Source organism: Panthera leo, chromosome A1 (genome assembly GCF_018350215.1).
Source record: "Panthera leo isolate Ple1 chromosome A1, P.leo_Ple1_pat1.1, whole genome shotgun sequence".
Taxonomy (NCBI): domain Eukaryota; kingdom Metazoa; phylum Chordata; class Mammalia; order Carnivora; family Felidae; genus Panthera; species Panthera leo.
In genome coordinates, this window is record NC_056679.1 from 117,069,422 (window position 1) to 117,085,195 (window position 15,774).

General features: G+C 41.0%; 2 protein-coding genes across 3 annotated transcripts in view; both read left to right on the forward strand.

The window, feature by feature from the left end:
• Nucleotides 1-3,674, forward strand: LOC122219065 (protocadherin beta-11-like). Its single transcript, XM_042937335.1, has one exon. It carries the CDS (start codon nt 796-798, stop codon nt 3,190-3,192), a length of 2,397 nt encoding a protein of 798 aa, XP_042793269.1. The 5' UTR covers nt 1-795; the 3' UTR covers nt 3,193-3,674.
• Nucleotides 3,675-11,158: 7,484 nt separating this feature from the next.
• Nucleotides 11,159-15,774, forward strand: part of LOC122218998 (protocadherin beta-15-like) — a 31,986-nt gene continuing 27,370 nt past the window's right edge. The window contains exon 1 of one of the 2 annotated variants that reach the window (XM_042937300.1): nt 11,159-13,730. In XM_042937300.1, the coding sequence (XP_042793234.1) occupies nt 11,393-13,730 (2,338 nt within the window). In that variant the 5' untranslated portion in view covers nt 11,159-11,392. Of the gene's footprint in view, nt 13,810-15,774 lie in introns of both variants that reach the window. The other variant, XM_042937293.1, reaches the window with a different exon arrangement.

Genomic DNA, 15,774 nt, shown 5'->3' on the forward strand with positions numbered 1-15,774 from the left:
ACTAGCATGTTTGTGTACTTATTAAATACTTTGGTAAATTATGAGAAGCTGGAACTAAATTATGACTTTACATAATGCGTTCCACCCCAATATTTTAGTTCATTTTCTCCCAGTTCACAGTTCACTGCTGTTAAGGAAATCTACAGAGATGCCTTCTTGTACTATAATAACTATCTATTTGTGTTCCATCTTACAGTTTATCCAATTTCATATCCTCTGAGAAGACTCTCAAAGTGACTCATGTATACTTTCCCTTTGCATTACAACCGAAAGAAGGCCAAGTAATGATGCAATCTTCTTTCAGGTTTTCAGTCTTCTCAGAAATATTACAAACTTCTGGGGCCAGGAATCACATCTTGTTTTTAAAACAATACTAACAACATCAGAAACTGTAAAGAGTATAAAACAATTCTTATGGAAGATAGAATATATTTTTAATCACTAAACACAATGAGTAAAACAACATTTGTTTCTAAAGGGACATTTATATTAGTGGAATTTAGGTAGCTTTCATCTAACTGAAAATCTGTGGAGACGCATGGTGGCGCTGCAGGATAACATCGCGCCGGGGGAAAAGAAACTGAATTGGATGATGTTCTGGGCCCTGTTACCCAGTGCGCACAGAGCATTGGGAAGACAAAAAGAACACACCTTCAAAGGGCGAACTACAAGCTATTCAAAGGGGTTAAAATCCTTAGGCCTCCGAAGATTCGACGGACATTATCAGAGGCACATTTCCCAGAACTGCGAAGGGTAGCTGAAGCGATTCTGCAGGAAGCTTTCAGGAAAGGAGCTATGGAGAACGGAAGAGCAGACACTCTGCAGATAAGGCAAGTCCTGCTTCTCTTTGTTTTGCTAGGAATATCTCAGGCGGGTTCCGAGTCTGGGCGCTTTTCTGTGGCAGAGGAAATGCAGAGTGGGAGCTTTGTAGGCAACTTGGCAAAGGACCTGGGAGTAGAAGTGGGTGAGCTATTCTCAAGGGGGGCTCAGGTGGTCTCTAATGATAACAAAAACCGTTTGCAGCTGGACAAAAACACGGGGGATTTGCTCTTAAGCGAATCGCTAGACCGGGAGGAACTCTGTGGCTCCACTGAGCCTTGTGTGCTGCATTTCCAGGTATTAATGAAAAACCCTTTGCAGTTTTTACGCATTGAGCTCCAGGTCACGGACATAAATGACCACTCTCCCATATTCTTAGAAAAAGAAATGCTCCTAGAAATCCCAGAGAATAGTCCTGTTGGTGCTGTGTTCTTACTAGAAAGTGCGAAGGATTTAGATGTAGGAATCAATGCTCTAAACAACTACATAATAAGCCCCAACTCTCATTTCCACATTAAAATGCGAGTCAATCCGGACAATAGGAAATACCCAGAGTTGGTTCTGGACAAGGCACTGGATTATGAAGAGCAGTCGGAGCTCAGTTTCATCCTTACTGCTCTGGATGGTGGGTCTCCACCTAGGTCTGGGACTGCAACTGTCCGGGTGGTGGTTGTGGACATTAATGACAACTCCCCCGAGTTTGAGCAACCATTTTATGAGGTGAAGATTCCAGAGAATAGCATATTAGGCTCACTCATTGTCACCGTCTCAGCTTGGGATTTCGACTCGGGAAAAAATGGAGAAATATCATATTCTTTTTCCCATGCCTCAGAAGATATTCGCAAGACATTTGAAATTAATCAAAAGTCTGGAGAAGTCAGTTTAACAGCATCCATGGATTTTGAAACAATTGAATCATATTCAGTAATCATTCAAGCTACAGATGGGGGAGGTCTCTTTGGAAAATCAACAGTCAGAATTCAGGTGATGGATGTGAATGACAATGCTCCTGAAATAGCCATATCGTCAATTACCAGTCCAATCCCAGAAAATTCGCCTGAGACTGTGGTTATGGTTTTTAGCATCCGAGACAGAGACTCTGGGGACAATGGGAGGATGATTTGTTCTATCCCAGAAGACCTCCCTTTCATGCTAAAATCTTCAGTTGAGAATTATTACACTTTGGAAACGGAGAAAATGCTGGATAGAGAGAGCCAGGCCGAGTACAACATCACCATCACCGTCACCGACTTGGGGACCCCCAGGCTGAAAACGCAGCACAACATAACCGTGACGGTCTCCGACGTCAACGACAACGCCCCCGCCTTCAGCCAAACCACCTACACCCTGCGCGTCCGCGAGAACAACAGCCCCGCCCTGCACATCGGCAGCGTGAGCGCCACGGACAGGGACTCGGGCGCCAACGCCCAGGTCACCTACTCGCTGCTGCCGCCCGCGGACCCGCAGCTGCCCCTGGCCTCCCTGGTGTCCATCAACGCGGACAACGGGCAGCTGTTCGCGCTCAGGTCCCTGGATTACGAGGCGCTGCAGGCGTTCGAGTTCGGCGTGCGCGCGGCCGACCGCGGCTCGCCCGCGCTCAGCAGCCAGGCGCGGGTGCGCGTGCTGGTGCTGGACGACAACGACAACGCGCCCTTCGTGCTGTACCCGCCGCAGAACGGCTCTGCGCCCTGCACCGAGCTGGTGCCCAGGGCGGCCGAGGCGGGCTACCTGGTGACCAAGGTGGTGGCGGTGGACGGCGACTCGGGCCAGAACGCCTGGCTGTCGTACCAGCTGCTCAAGGCCACGGAGCCCGGGCTGTTCGGCGTGTGGGCGCACAACGGCGAGGTGCGCACGGCCCGGCTGCTGAGCGAGCGCGACGCCGTCAAGCACAGGCTGGTGGTGCTGGTCAAGGACAATGGCGAGCCGCCGCGCTCGGCCAGCGTCACGCTGCACGTGCTGCTGGTGGACGGCTTCTCGCAGCCCTACCTGCCGCTCCCGGAGGTGGCGGCGGCCGAGGCGCGGGCCGACCCGCTCACCGTCTACTTGGTCGTGGCCTTGGCGTCCGTGTCGTCGCTCTTCCTGTTCTCGGTGCTGGTGTTCGTGGCGGTGCGGCTGTGCAGGCGGAGCCGGGCGGCGTCTGCGGGTCGCTGCTCGGGGCCCGAGGGCCACTTTCCGGGCCACCTGGTGGACGTCAGCGGCACGGGGACCTTGTCGCAGAGCTACCAGTACGAGGTGTGTCTGACGGGAGACTCGGGGACCAATGAGTTTAAATTTCTGAAGCCAATTATCCCCAGCCTTCCAGTCCCTGACACTGGCAGGAATATAGGGGGAAATGAGAACTTTAGGAATAGCTTTGGATTCAACATTCAATAAAATTACTTTAAACTTTGAATCTTTTGTTATTCTTGACAATCTGTGGATACTTTTTGCCAGTCTATAATGAATATTAGGCTGTATTATAGTTGCATGCACTATCACTTCTTGCGCTCTCCTTATAGTTGCTTTGAAAATCTTTATTGGTGGTCATAATGAAATGGAAATATAATCTGTGTTTTCTGTTTTTTTACACTTATTTGGTCATAAATGTTATATTAACAGAGTTATTAGAATTTTTTGTTTTGGTAATGGTGTTATTTTGCAAGATAATGTTACTAATTATTTGGAGGTACAAACTGATGTATTAAGAGTGAATGCCCCTATATATGTGATTGACTACTAGACATTACATTAAATCATAAAGAAAAAATAAAAAGTGCTGTTGGATCTGGGTGGAGGCATATTGGATTTTATTGCACTATTCACTTTGCAGAGTTTCATCATAAAGTTTAAAAAATGATACTCCTCCATATTCAGTACCTAGGATACCTTATTTGCTTGCTTTTTTAGTGTTTTTCAAGAATTCACTTTATGACAAAATAAAAGTGACCACATTGAAAATTATTGATTTCTTAAGTAAGTTTCCTTTGTTGTTCTTGTTAAGCTGTTGTGGGGAAGGAGCCTTATAATGCTGTGGGCCTTGATGTCACTGTTTTGTTTTCTTAAATACCATGTTTGCTAGTTTAAATTTATTTTTTATAGTTTATGATTTAACTAGAATGTAGGTCATGGTATCATCCTGGGTATGATAATAACTCTCCTTCAGAAGAGTACAGATAGAAACTTCTTAAGAAATTGAAATGAAAATTCAAACTGTTAAATGAATGAGGTTCGCTTTTCTATTGATTTGTAAGAGTAAATATAAAAAATCTTTAATACTTTGTGGTCTCTCTCAGATATCCACAAAGAAGGAATGTGTCTGTATTTATGGTTTATAGATATCTCATGGTATTACAGATTATGTCTCTAATATAGTCAGTTTAATGGAAGATTATAGGTAGAGATTTTCATAGCTATAATGCAATGTGGATATAGAGCTAGTGTACCTTACATTTTTGTAGTTTCTCTCTTAAAATTAGATATTATAGACTACATGGTCTAATAAAATGGAATTTGACATTGTGAAATGGGTGAAACAAATACCAATTTCCTTAGGAATTTTTTCTTTCCTTCATTGAATTTTTACTTATTTTGTGTTGCAATAGGTATTTACTAGTTGTGAGAATTTCATATAAATAGATATTTAAACAGTAAAATCTTGAAAAACAATGTTTGGGCCCTCTTAATCCCTCAGACTCATAAGAAGTAAATCTTATGCTTCTTACACACTAATAAGAATAGATAAGAACAGGGGTGCCTGGGTGGCTCAGTCGGTTAAGCGTCCAACTTCAGCTCAGGTCATGATCTCACGGTCCGTGAGTTCAAGCCCCGTGTCGGGCTCTGGGCTGATGGCTCAGAGCCTGGAGCCTGCTTCTGATTCTGTGTCTCCCTCTCTCTCTGCCCCTCCCCTGTTCATGCTCTGTCTCTCTCTGTCTCAAAAATAAATAAAAAACGTTAATAAAAAAAATTAAAAAAAAAAAAGAATAGATAAGAACAGAATAACCTATTTGAATAATGTGGGAACAAATTTGTAGACTACCAGATAGAGTAGAAGAGAATAGAATCCAGGGTCAGATCCTTTTATATGAGAACTTGGTCTCTTTTTTTTAATTCCAAGATTTTTTATTTAAATTCAGGTTAGTTAACATATACTGTAGTATTGGTTTCAGGAGTAGAATTTAGTGATTCATCACTTACATGTTGTTACCCAATACTCATCCCAACAAGTGGCCTCCTTAATGCCCATTGCCCATTTAGCCCTTATCCTCACCCACCTCCCCTCCAGCAACCTTCGTCAGTTTGTTCTCTATATTTAAGAGTCTTTTATGGTTTGCCTCCCTCTCTGTTTTTATCTTATTTTACTTTTCCTTCCCTTCCCCTATGTTCATCAGTTTTTGTTTCTTAAATTCCACATGTGAGTGAAATCATAGTATTTGTCTTTCTGTGACTGACTTACTTTGCTTAGCATAATACACTCTAGCTCCATCCACATCTTTGCAAATGGCAAGATTTTATTCTTTTGATAGTTGTGTAATATTGCACATCTTCTTTATCCATTCATAAGTCAATGGACATTTGGGCTCTTTCCATAATTTGGCTATTGTTCATAGTGCTGCTATAAACATTGGGGTATATGTGCTCCTTTGGATCAGTAGTTTTGTATCCTTTGGATAAATACCTAGCAGTGCAATTTCTGAGTTATAGGGTAGTTCTATCTTTAATTTTCGGAGGAACCCTCACACTATTTTCTAGAGTAGCTGTACCAGGTCATGTTCCCACCAACATTATAAGAGGGTTCCCTTTTCTCTCCATCCTTGCCAACTTCTATTGTTTCCTGAGTTGTTAATTTTAGCCATTCTGACAGATGGGAGGTAGTATCTCATTGCAGTTTTGGCTTGTATTTCCCTGATGATGAGTCATGTTGACCATCTTTTCATGTGTCTTAGCTATTTGTATGTCTTATTTGGAGAAATGCCTGTTCATGTCTTCTGCTAATTCTTAACTGGATTATTTATTTTTGGCCATGTTGAGTTTGATTAAGAGAACTTGGTTGTAATAGGGGAGGTGTTAAAATCACTAGGAGGTAGGAGCAAGTCATATTACTTAGAAAATGCTATTGGGAAAATTGGGTCACTATATAAAGAAAATCCTGATCTCATGCCATATAAGAATAAACTTTATATGGATCTAAGAGGTGAATTTAAAGTATTTTAATTGAGAAAATATAATAAATCTAGGTAAAAATATATTTATGACCATACTATTAGTTTGAATTTCTTAAACAAGGCTTTAAAAGTACAAAATAAAGATGAAAGTTGACAAATATTTCTATCTCAGAACTAGAGGACAGCATAGGCAAGATAAAAGACAGGTAGAAGCTACTTGCAGCAGTTTACCTGAGAAGGATTAATATTCAGATTATTCAAATAATTGTTGCAGATAAGCAAAAATCAAAAAGTCGAGAGACAATAAGATTTTTTAAAGGATAAAGGGAAAAGAAATTTTAAAAAGGGAAACCTAAGTCTGAAAAGAACTTGAAATGATGCTTGACCTCATTAGTTGGTGAAAAAACATACTACAATAAGACACTAGTTTACACCCATTGCATGCGTAAAAATGAGAAATTTGCATAATATCAAGTGGAACAACAGGAAATCACATGTACAGCCCACTTTGAGAGATTTTCATAGGACTTAATGAAATTTAGAATGAATATACCCTCTGATTCAGGAATTCTACTTTGGGTAAATAAGACAGAAAATTCTCTCATTTTTCATTGAAGTATAGTTGACACACAATGTTGTAAGTTTAAGAGGTATAAGCCAGAAAATTTCTTTCACGGCTTCACAAATGATATATATAAGAATGTTCATCTTGGGAATCAATCCCAAGAATAGGAGTCAATCCTACATATCCATCAGTGAAACAACTGATAAATGAAATGTGGAAAAGGTTTCTGAAGGATATTTTATTTTTTATTTTATTAGTTTTTTTTAGTGTTTATTTTATTTTTGAGAGAGAGAGAGCGTGAGCGGGAGAGGGGCAGAGAGAGAGGGAAACACAGAATCTGAAACAGGCTTCCAGGCTCTGAGTTGTCAGCACAGAGCCTGATGCAGGGCTCGAACCCACGAACTGCGAGATCATGACCTGAGCTGAAGTTGGACGCTTAACCGAATGAGCCACCCAGGCACCCCTAAATCCCAAATACTTTAAAGTTTGTTTTTATTTATTTATTTTGAGAGAAACAGAGGCAGCATGAGTCAGGGAGGGGCAGAGAGAGAATCCCAAGCAGGTTCTGAGTTGCCAATGCAGGCCTTGACATGGGGCTTATCTCATGAACCATGAGATCATGACCTGTGCCAAAATCAAGAGTCAGACGCTTAACTGACTGAGCCACCGAGGCACCCCCCCCAAGATATTTTGAAAGGAAGAAAGATACTGAAATTTATGGCACAGTGCCATACGTATCTATGTAATACATAATTTCTTATATATTTATAAATATATAAATAAGCATATTGGAGGGAGAGAAATAAGAAATGCAGGAAAGAAGATGTGTTTAAAGCAGAATAAGGGACACAGAAGTGGGAGATATACCAATGTCAATGACAGAGATTGTGTCTTCCAAGAGATTGTTTTAATTGACTGCAGCATTATAGAGTTGATTTAGTATTGATTAGTTGAAGTTGGTAAAAAATGCATATTATTTATCTTCCTGAGGTCAATTGCCCATACTCTAGGAAGCTAAGAGTTGTAACTTTGAGACATAATAATATCCTTGAGACTTATTTTTCATAAGGATGGTATAGATTATGTAGACCAATGCTTCCACTGAAAAAAATTAGCTAATAAGACACTAATATATTATCAGGTCACAATTAATGTCTAAGGGTAATCCAAGGAGATAAATGAACCTAAAAACTACCTTTTCCCTGGAATCTATAGAATCCTGGAAAGTGTGAACCCCTATTTTGATGGTTTATATAATAAGGGAGGAAATCAAAGCATAACAAAGTGAGAAGTTTATAGACGAGCTCTGCATTAATAAAAATGGATCCCTAAGAGATATACCTTTGAGATGAAAGTAAACTGGAAATGGGCAAGTCCTTGTGTGGAAATTCAGCTCTGAACTTGTTAGTGGTTGTTGACAAGTAGTGCTTCCAGATCCTGATGGAACCAAAAGCAGACCTTCTATGTAAGAAAGCTCATCCTAAAGCTAAAAACATTCATATACATAAGTTTTCCATTCTTAACTTGAACAAAGATAACTGCATACACAAGGAAACATGACACCATGAGTGAGAGCCAGCAGAAAAAAAAACAGAAGTATACCTCAAACATTTTGATTAGCAGACATAATCTGATAATATACTGAACACTTAAAGGTTATACTTGAAGATGTATAGGGAATAAGAAATGTGACAGATTATTAAAGAACCAAATAGAAATCCTAGAACTGAAATATATAACCAAAATTTAAATTCAATCAAAACTGAATAAAAGGTTTATTAGGAAAGTAGATATTACCAGATGAATAATTTGAGAAGTGAAAGATAGGTCAGAATATAATTTATCTAGCATATAGCTCAGAGAGTTCAGAAGATGAAAAATATGGAGGATATGGTTAGAAACATAGGACAAACTAAAAAGGTTTAAGATAGGATCAGAAGCAATATTTGAAAAATATTGTAGGGATGTCTGGCTGGTTCATTGGTGGAGCACATGACTCTTAATCTTAGGGTTGTGAATTCAAGCCCCAAATTGGGTGTGGAGCCCACGTAAAAAATTTATATATATATATATTATAGAGAGATTGCATAAATTAAAAAAATATATAAAAATGAAAACGCATAGGGAAAAGACATGTAATCTTTAAATACATGACAGTTAGACAGCTATGTTCCATGTTGACAATCTCTAAACTGTGGCACTGAAAACTTAAAGTAAGATATCTTCAATATGCTGAAAGAGATTAGCAAATCTTCCTGCCTTAACAGTCTTTGCACATAAGAGTCATCAAATGAGAGAATCAAATGAGAGAGATCAGTTTGGGTTTAAATTAAACAAGATGGGGGGGGGGGCACCTGGGTGGCTCAGTCGGTTGGCCAAGGGACTACTGATTTCAGGTCAGGTCATGATATCCTGGCTTGTGGATTCAAGACCCACCCTCAAGCCCCTAGTTAGACTCTGGACTCCGCACACTGTCCTGGAGCCTGCCTGGGATTCTATCTCTAACTCTTTCTCTGCCCCTCTCCTGCTTGAACTCTCTCTCTCTCTCAAAATAAATAAACTAAAAAATTAAACAAGATCATAGGAGAGAGGTGGCGTAAAGACATTTGATTTCTCAAATATAACTTCTTACAGTTTTCCTCTGTCCATTCCTTGCCACAATTTCAAGTCCAGGAGTCTGACCTCTCTTCTAGGCTTCTTCCTTTCTGGTGACATTCACTTCTAGTCTAGTCTTAGTCACCTAAGATCATGGTCACTTTCTGGAGATGGTAGTCTCTCAGAGCTACATCATCTCTGAAATCACAAAATCAAGCACACTCCTAATGTACAGCTTACATTCTTTAAGGGCTGCAATCACTATTTATACCAATAAACCCCAAATTAGCTTCTGCCCCTCAAACGTCTCTTCTCAACTTTATTTATATAATGTAAGATCATTTATAGAACTATTTATATGGGATGCTCTATGGATAATTCAAACTCAACATGTTTTAAATTAAAAATTTTCCTTCCTCAAACCTAAACATTACCTCCAACTCTATACCTGTTCCTTTCTTCTCCTCTTCCTGTTTTTTTCTGTCAGTTAATAGCACCAACATTCACTCCATTCCCTAAACCTGAAAAAAGGTACATTTACTTCACTTTTTCTTATCAGACCTCCTCCATGTTTAAATCTGTCACACATCCTGTAAAGTTATCATTTTTTAAAATGCTTATTTTTGAGAGAGGGAGGGGGCAGACAGAGAGGGAGACAGAAGATCCGAAGCAGGCTCTGCACTGGGCTCAAACTCCGGAATCATGGGATCATTACCTGAGCCCAAGTTGGATGCTTAACCGACTGAGCCATCCAGGCGTCCCTTGTCATCTTTTTAATACAATCTTATTATTGCATTTCTAGTTGAGGTTAATATCATCTCCTTTTATATTTAAAAGCCTTTAAAACATTGCATTTCCACTGATGTAGAGTCCAAATGCCTTGGCAAGGGCTTACAAAATATTTGCTTATCTCTCCAGTCTCAGTTCTCATTTCTTTCCTCTTGATCTATGGCTCAGCCATATTGATCCTATTTTAGTTATTCCAAAACAGTTCTGTCATCTCAGATTTGTACAAGTGTTTTTTGAAATTGTCTGGAAATTTTACTTAACCCCCAATTTTTGTTCCAGGAAAGTGTTTCCTGTATTTCCAAATTCTGGTCAGATGACCCTTATCTATGTTGTTAACAATAGCATATGAACTTTTGCTATCATGGTATTCATTATGTTCTATTTTTAAATGTGTAATCACTTTTCTGCCTCCATCTTTCAGGACAGGAACTATGTCTGTCTGCTTACCACTGTATCGCTAATACTCACTACTATTCCTAGCACAAGTTATATGCTCAATAAATATTTGCTCGACAAAGTAATGAATGGATGAGTAAAATATTTATAATTATGCCTTTGGAAGGTCTGGGTCTACAAAATAGGTTTATTTTCCACAACTAAACCTGGATCTAGTTTGTTCAACTTTTTAATGTCAGAAACTCGACGTATCTTACTTTATTAACTACTGTTGAGCATTTACTTTCTACTGCTGACAGGTAAGTCTCCTACAGAGTATCCCTAAGTAAATAGTACCATTTACCGAACCTGAAATGCCCAGCCTCCCCAAAGCAACTATTTGCATATATCAGGTTCAGTTACAAATGCATGACCTTATTGTCTTTTCTAAGAGACTTTGCTGATAGCTAAAGAAGACTAAAGCCTCTGGTTCCCCTTTCCTTTCCAATTTTCCTGGGAACATTCTGCTTACAAAATCAATTACATGAATTCACTTAACTATTTGTAGTTATTTTATATATTGTCTTCAAAGAGAGATCATAACTTACTTGAATTGGGGGCTATATCTTACATACGATTTTTGTATTCACCCAGCTCTTAACAGATTGTGGTTTATTCTGTTAAAGACTGAATAGTAATAGCATCACATATCACAAAGAATGCAACTCAGAAAATAAGAATATAGGAGAAAGTGTAATTTAAATTAATCAATACAGAAGATAAATTAATAATTTGTCTCACACTTACTTGACTGTTTAAAACCTGAGAATCTGCAGTCGCGTGGTGGCGCTGCAGGATAAGATGGGGACTTTTCTGTATCATCAAATGCTCTGGTCTCCATTAGTCAGTGGAACTGAGAGCACAGGAGAAGCAGGAAGGGGGAAAAGAGGATTTCAAGAGAAAACTAAGGAACCAACAACACCTTCGTGGCAGGATTACAAGTCCACAGATTACCAGTGGTCCAGGCTGATAGATGAGAGGAGCAATTTAGGAGCTGTTTGCGACTGAGTTGAAACATTTCTGCAGAAAGACGTTTGTCTAAGGAGCCATGGAGTCAGGAGAGAGGTGCCCTCAGCAGATAAGGCAAGTGCTCCTTTTCTTTGTTTTCCTGGGAGGGTCTTTGGTGTGTTCAGAGCCCTGGCGCTATTCTGTATCAGAGGAAATGGAAATTGGCTCCTTTATAGCCAATGTTGTGAAAGATACAGGTTTGGGTGTTGAAGACTTGGTTGCACGGGGGGCAAGAGTCATCTTTGATGACCATAAACCATATTTACAGTTGGATCAGCAGACTGGCAACTTGCTCTTAAATGAACAACTGGACCGGGAGGCACTTTGCCATCTCACAGAACCATGTATATTGCATTTCCAGGTATTATTTGAAAATCCTTTACAGTTTTTTCGGGCTGAGCTTTGGGTCAATGACATAAATGATCATACCCCTGCATTCCTAGACAAACATATACTTCTGAAAATCTCAGAAGGTACTGCTCCAGGAGCCTCATTTCCAATGGACAGTGCCCAGGACTTGGATGTAGGAAAGAATGGTGTCCAAAACTACACATTAAGCCCCAATCCTTATTTCCATCTTAAATTACAAGACAGTGATGATGGAAGAAAATACCCAGAGCTGTTCCTGGACCAATCTCTGGATCGAGAAAAGGAATCTGAGTTTACATTAATTGTAACAGCTTTGGATGGCGGGTCCCCGTCCAGGTCTGGAACTACACTTGTTCGTATTTTGGTCTTCGATATCAATGACAATGCTCCAGAGTTTGAGAGGTCTGTCTATGAGGTTCAGGTACCAGAAAACAGCTCTCTGGACTCCTTGGTCGTTAGGGTGTCTGCTACGGATTTGGATGCGGGAATATATGGAGAACTATCATACTCCTTTTCCCATGTCTCCAGAGACATACGGAAAACATTTGAAATCCATCCAATTTCTGGTGAAATCCGCTTAAAAGCGCTTCTGGATTTTGAATTAATTCAGTCATTTACAATAAATATTCAGGCAACAGATGGTGGTAGCCTTTCGGGAAAATCAGCAGTTTTAGTTCAGGTTGTGGATGTGAATGACAACCCACCAGAAATAGTCATGACATCTCTTACCAGCCCCATACCAGAAAATTCGTCGCCTGAGATGGTGGTCGCTATTTTCAGTGTAAGAGATCAAGATTCTGGGGACAACGGGAGGATGGTGTGCTCAATTCAGGACGATCTCCCCTTTCTCCTGAAGCCTACCTTCAAGAATTTCTACACTCTGGTAGCAGGACTCCCACTGGACAGAGAAAGCCAGGCCGAGTACAACATCACCATCACCGTCACCGACTTGGGGACCCCCAGGCTGAAAACGCAGCACAACATAACCGTGACGGTCTCCGACGTCAACGACAACGCCCCCGCCTTCAGCCAAACCACCTACACCCTGCGCGTCCGCGAGAACAACAGCCCCGCCCTGCACATCGGCAGCGTGAGCGCCACGGACAGGGACTCGGGCGCCAACGCCCAGGTCACCTACTCGCTGCTGCCGCCCGCGGACCCGCAGCTGCCCCTGGCCTCCCTGGTGTCCATCAACGCGGACAACGGGCAGCTGTTCGCGCTCAGGTCCCTGGATTACGAGGCGCTGCAGGCGTTCGAGTTCGGCGTGCGCGCGGCCGACCGCGGCTCGCCCGCGCTCAGCAGCCAGGCGCGGGTGCGCGTGCTGGTGCTGGACGACAACGACAACGCGCCCTTCGTGCTGTACCCGCCGCAGAACGGCTCTGCGCCCTGCACCGAGCTGGTGCCCAGGGCGGCCGAGGCGGGCTACCTGGTGACCAAGGTGGTGGCGGTGGACGGCGACTCGGGCCAGAACGCCTGGCTGTCGTACCAGCTGCTCAAGGCCACGGAGCCCGGGCTGTTCGGCGTGTGGGCGCACAACGGCGAGGTGCGCACGGCCCGGCTGCTGAGCGAGCGCGACGCCGTCAAGCACAGGCTGGTGGTGCTGGTCAAGGACAATGGCGAGCCGCCGCGCTCGGCCAGCGTCACGCTGCACGTGCTGCTGGTGGACGGCTTCTCGCAGCCCTACCTGCCGCTCCCGGAGGTGGCGGCGGCCGAGGCGCGGGCCGACCCGCTCACCGTCTACTTGGTCGTGGCCTTGGCGTCCGTGTCGTCGCTCTTCCTGTTCTCGGTGCTGGTGTTCGTGGCGGTGCGGCTGTGCAGGCGGAGCCGGGCGGCGTCTGCGGGTCGCTGCTCGGGGCCCGAGGGCCACTTTCCGGGCCACCTGGTGGACGTCAGCGGCGCGGGGACGCTGTCGCAGAGCTACCAGTACGAGGTGTGTCTTCGGGGAGGATCGGGGACCAGTGAATTCAAGTTCCTTAAACCCGCTATCCCCAACGTCTCTCCCCCAGAAGGTAAAATGGAGGAAAGCCACACCTTTCTGAATGGCTTTGAGTTCATTTAGGGATTTGATTACTCTGCAGAACTTTTAGAGTGAGTGCTATTTCTTTGTAAAATATGTTCATTGTAATGTAAAATTCTTTGTTTTGGGTAACTTCATTTTACTTAAGAGTTTCCAGAAGTTTTGATGAATTTTCTGCTATCTACTTTTTAAATATTAACTGTGGAAAAACTAAGGGAGCTAGGATTTGCTTAGACTTTCTTCCAAAATGCAACCTCAAGTAATTTATTCAAATATACAGCATTTTCCCTTCAAGCTTAATGGTACACTGGGTTCAGTCATATTCTCTGGGTGTCTAAGCTGTAGATCCTCTCACTGAAACTGTTTTTATATGTTTGATAGAGGAAAGTGCATGATATAAATAAAAACCATGCATGGTTTCTGAGATGTTATCTTATTTAGATTTTTTAAAAGACCATAATCAATTTTGCCAATCTTTCCAACCAAATATTTGAGTAATTTTTCTGCATTTAGGTATTTTTCTTTGTAAACACTTCGGAACTGTATATATTGCTGGAAGATGTATTAAAATAAATTTTAATCTTGTTTGGATTAAGATACATATCCAGCCCACACTTCTTGTCTGAGAACTTCCTGGGACTTCCCAAGGGAGGTAATCACTGTTGAGATGTTTATTATACTTTTCTTTACCTCTCTTGGCCATTTTTGATTAGCCTAGTAATAGACTCCTGATTAAAGTAGACATAGTCACATTCTCCAAGCCTCTAAATTTCTACTTATGATGTAGTTCATCTATTTTTTTCTTGATTGCTTGTAACTAGGAAATAAATATTAAGTATGGGCTGAGGTAGCCATGTTATACTTGTGTAAGCTGGCAGGACAGAGTGGCATGTAGAGAGGGAAGAAAGAAAGGAGGACTGGAAGGAAAATGAGAAGGAATAAGGGACTGGTGGAGGCAGAAGCCTAAGAAACAGAAGAGACTAAGAGCCATTTGATTCTAGGCATGTTAGTTCCTGATTCCAGTGTTCCTAAGTCCCTAATGTCTAATTGTCCTTCACATTTGCAGTGAAACTCCAGTTCCCTAATAATAAAACTCCTTTATTTAACGCATCTTGGGGAGAAGGCATTTGTTGAAACCAAACTCTTTTGGAATGATACATGCAATTTTGAGTATTCAATTAGACTACCATAAACTCTGGTCTTTTACTGCAGGTTTTTAATATTACCTTAATCAATGAATGGGATAAAAATGTACAAGCTTAGAGATAACTAATCTGTACTAGAGAGTTTTGTTACAAAACTTAATTTTGTAAATAATTTATAAGATCTTTCAACTTAAAGATGTTATAAAATGTTTTATGGAATATTTTGTTAACAGGTATCCCTCCTTTGTTTAAATGTGCTTCAGGATTAGTTTTAAAAAGTAACATTGAATTTGTTATTGTTTGGATATCTATACATCAAACCTTCCTTAGCATCTCTTTTAAAAATAACTAAGTTCAATGTGAACAGAATTATTTTATCATTTAATATAAAATCTTCAGGATCTATAAATAATCCCATTTATAAATAATATGGGGTAATTCATGATTTCATTAGTAGTAATTTGATTGATTCTAGTCTATTACTAGAACTTTCATGAAAAAAATTTCAAGCTTTCTACCAAGTATATGGGCTTAAAATGTTCTTCTCAGAAGAGAAAATAATGTGAAAATTTATCTGAGAGATGACAAATGGGAATTAAAAACTAATTTTGATCCATTAATTTACTGATACAGGTACCAGCATCTACCTATTAATATTTTTTAAAGTGCATGGACATTAAGGGCACATTTTCTTGGACTTTTGATTCCATAATAAAGAGTTTGATGCATGACCAACATCTTTCTATGAGGAAAATTATCAGATTTTTATTGTTACCAGCATGTTCTCACATTTTAGATTTACATAATCAAATTTGTTTTGCTGTGTAGAGGAAAACATTATAAAATAGAATGTCAGTTTGAGTGATTTGTACCTTAATAGAATTAAACTAA

Coding starts and splice junctions, on each gene's coding strand:
- LOC122219065 (XM_042937335.1), top strand. CDS start 796: ATGGAGAACGGAAGAGCAGACACTCTGCAGATAAGGCAAGTCCTGCTT.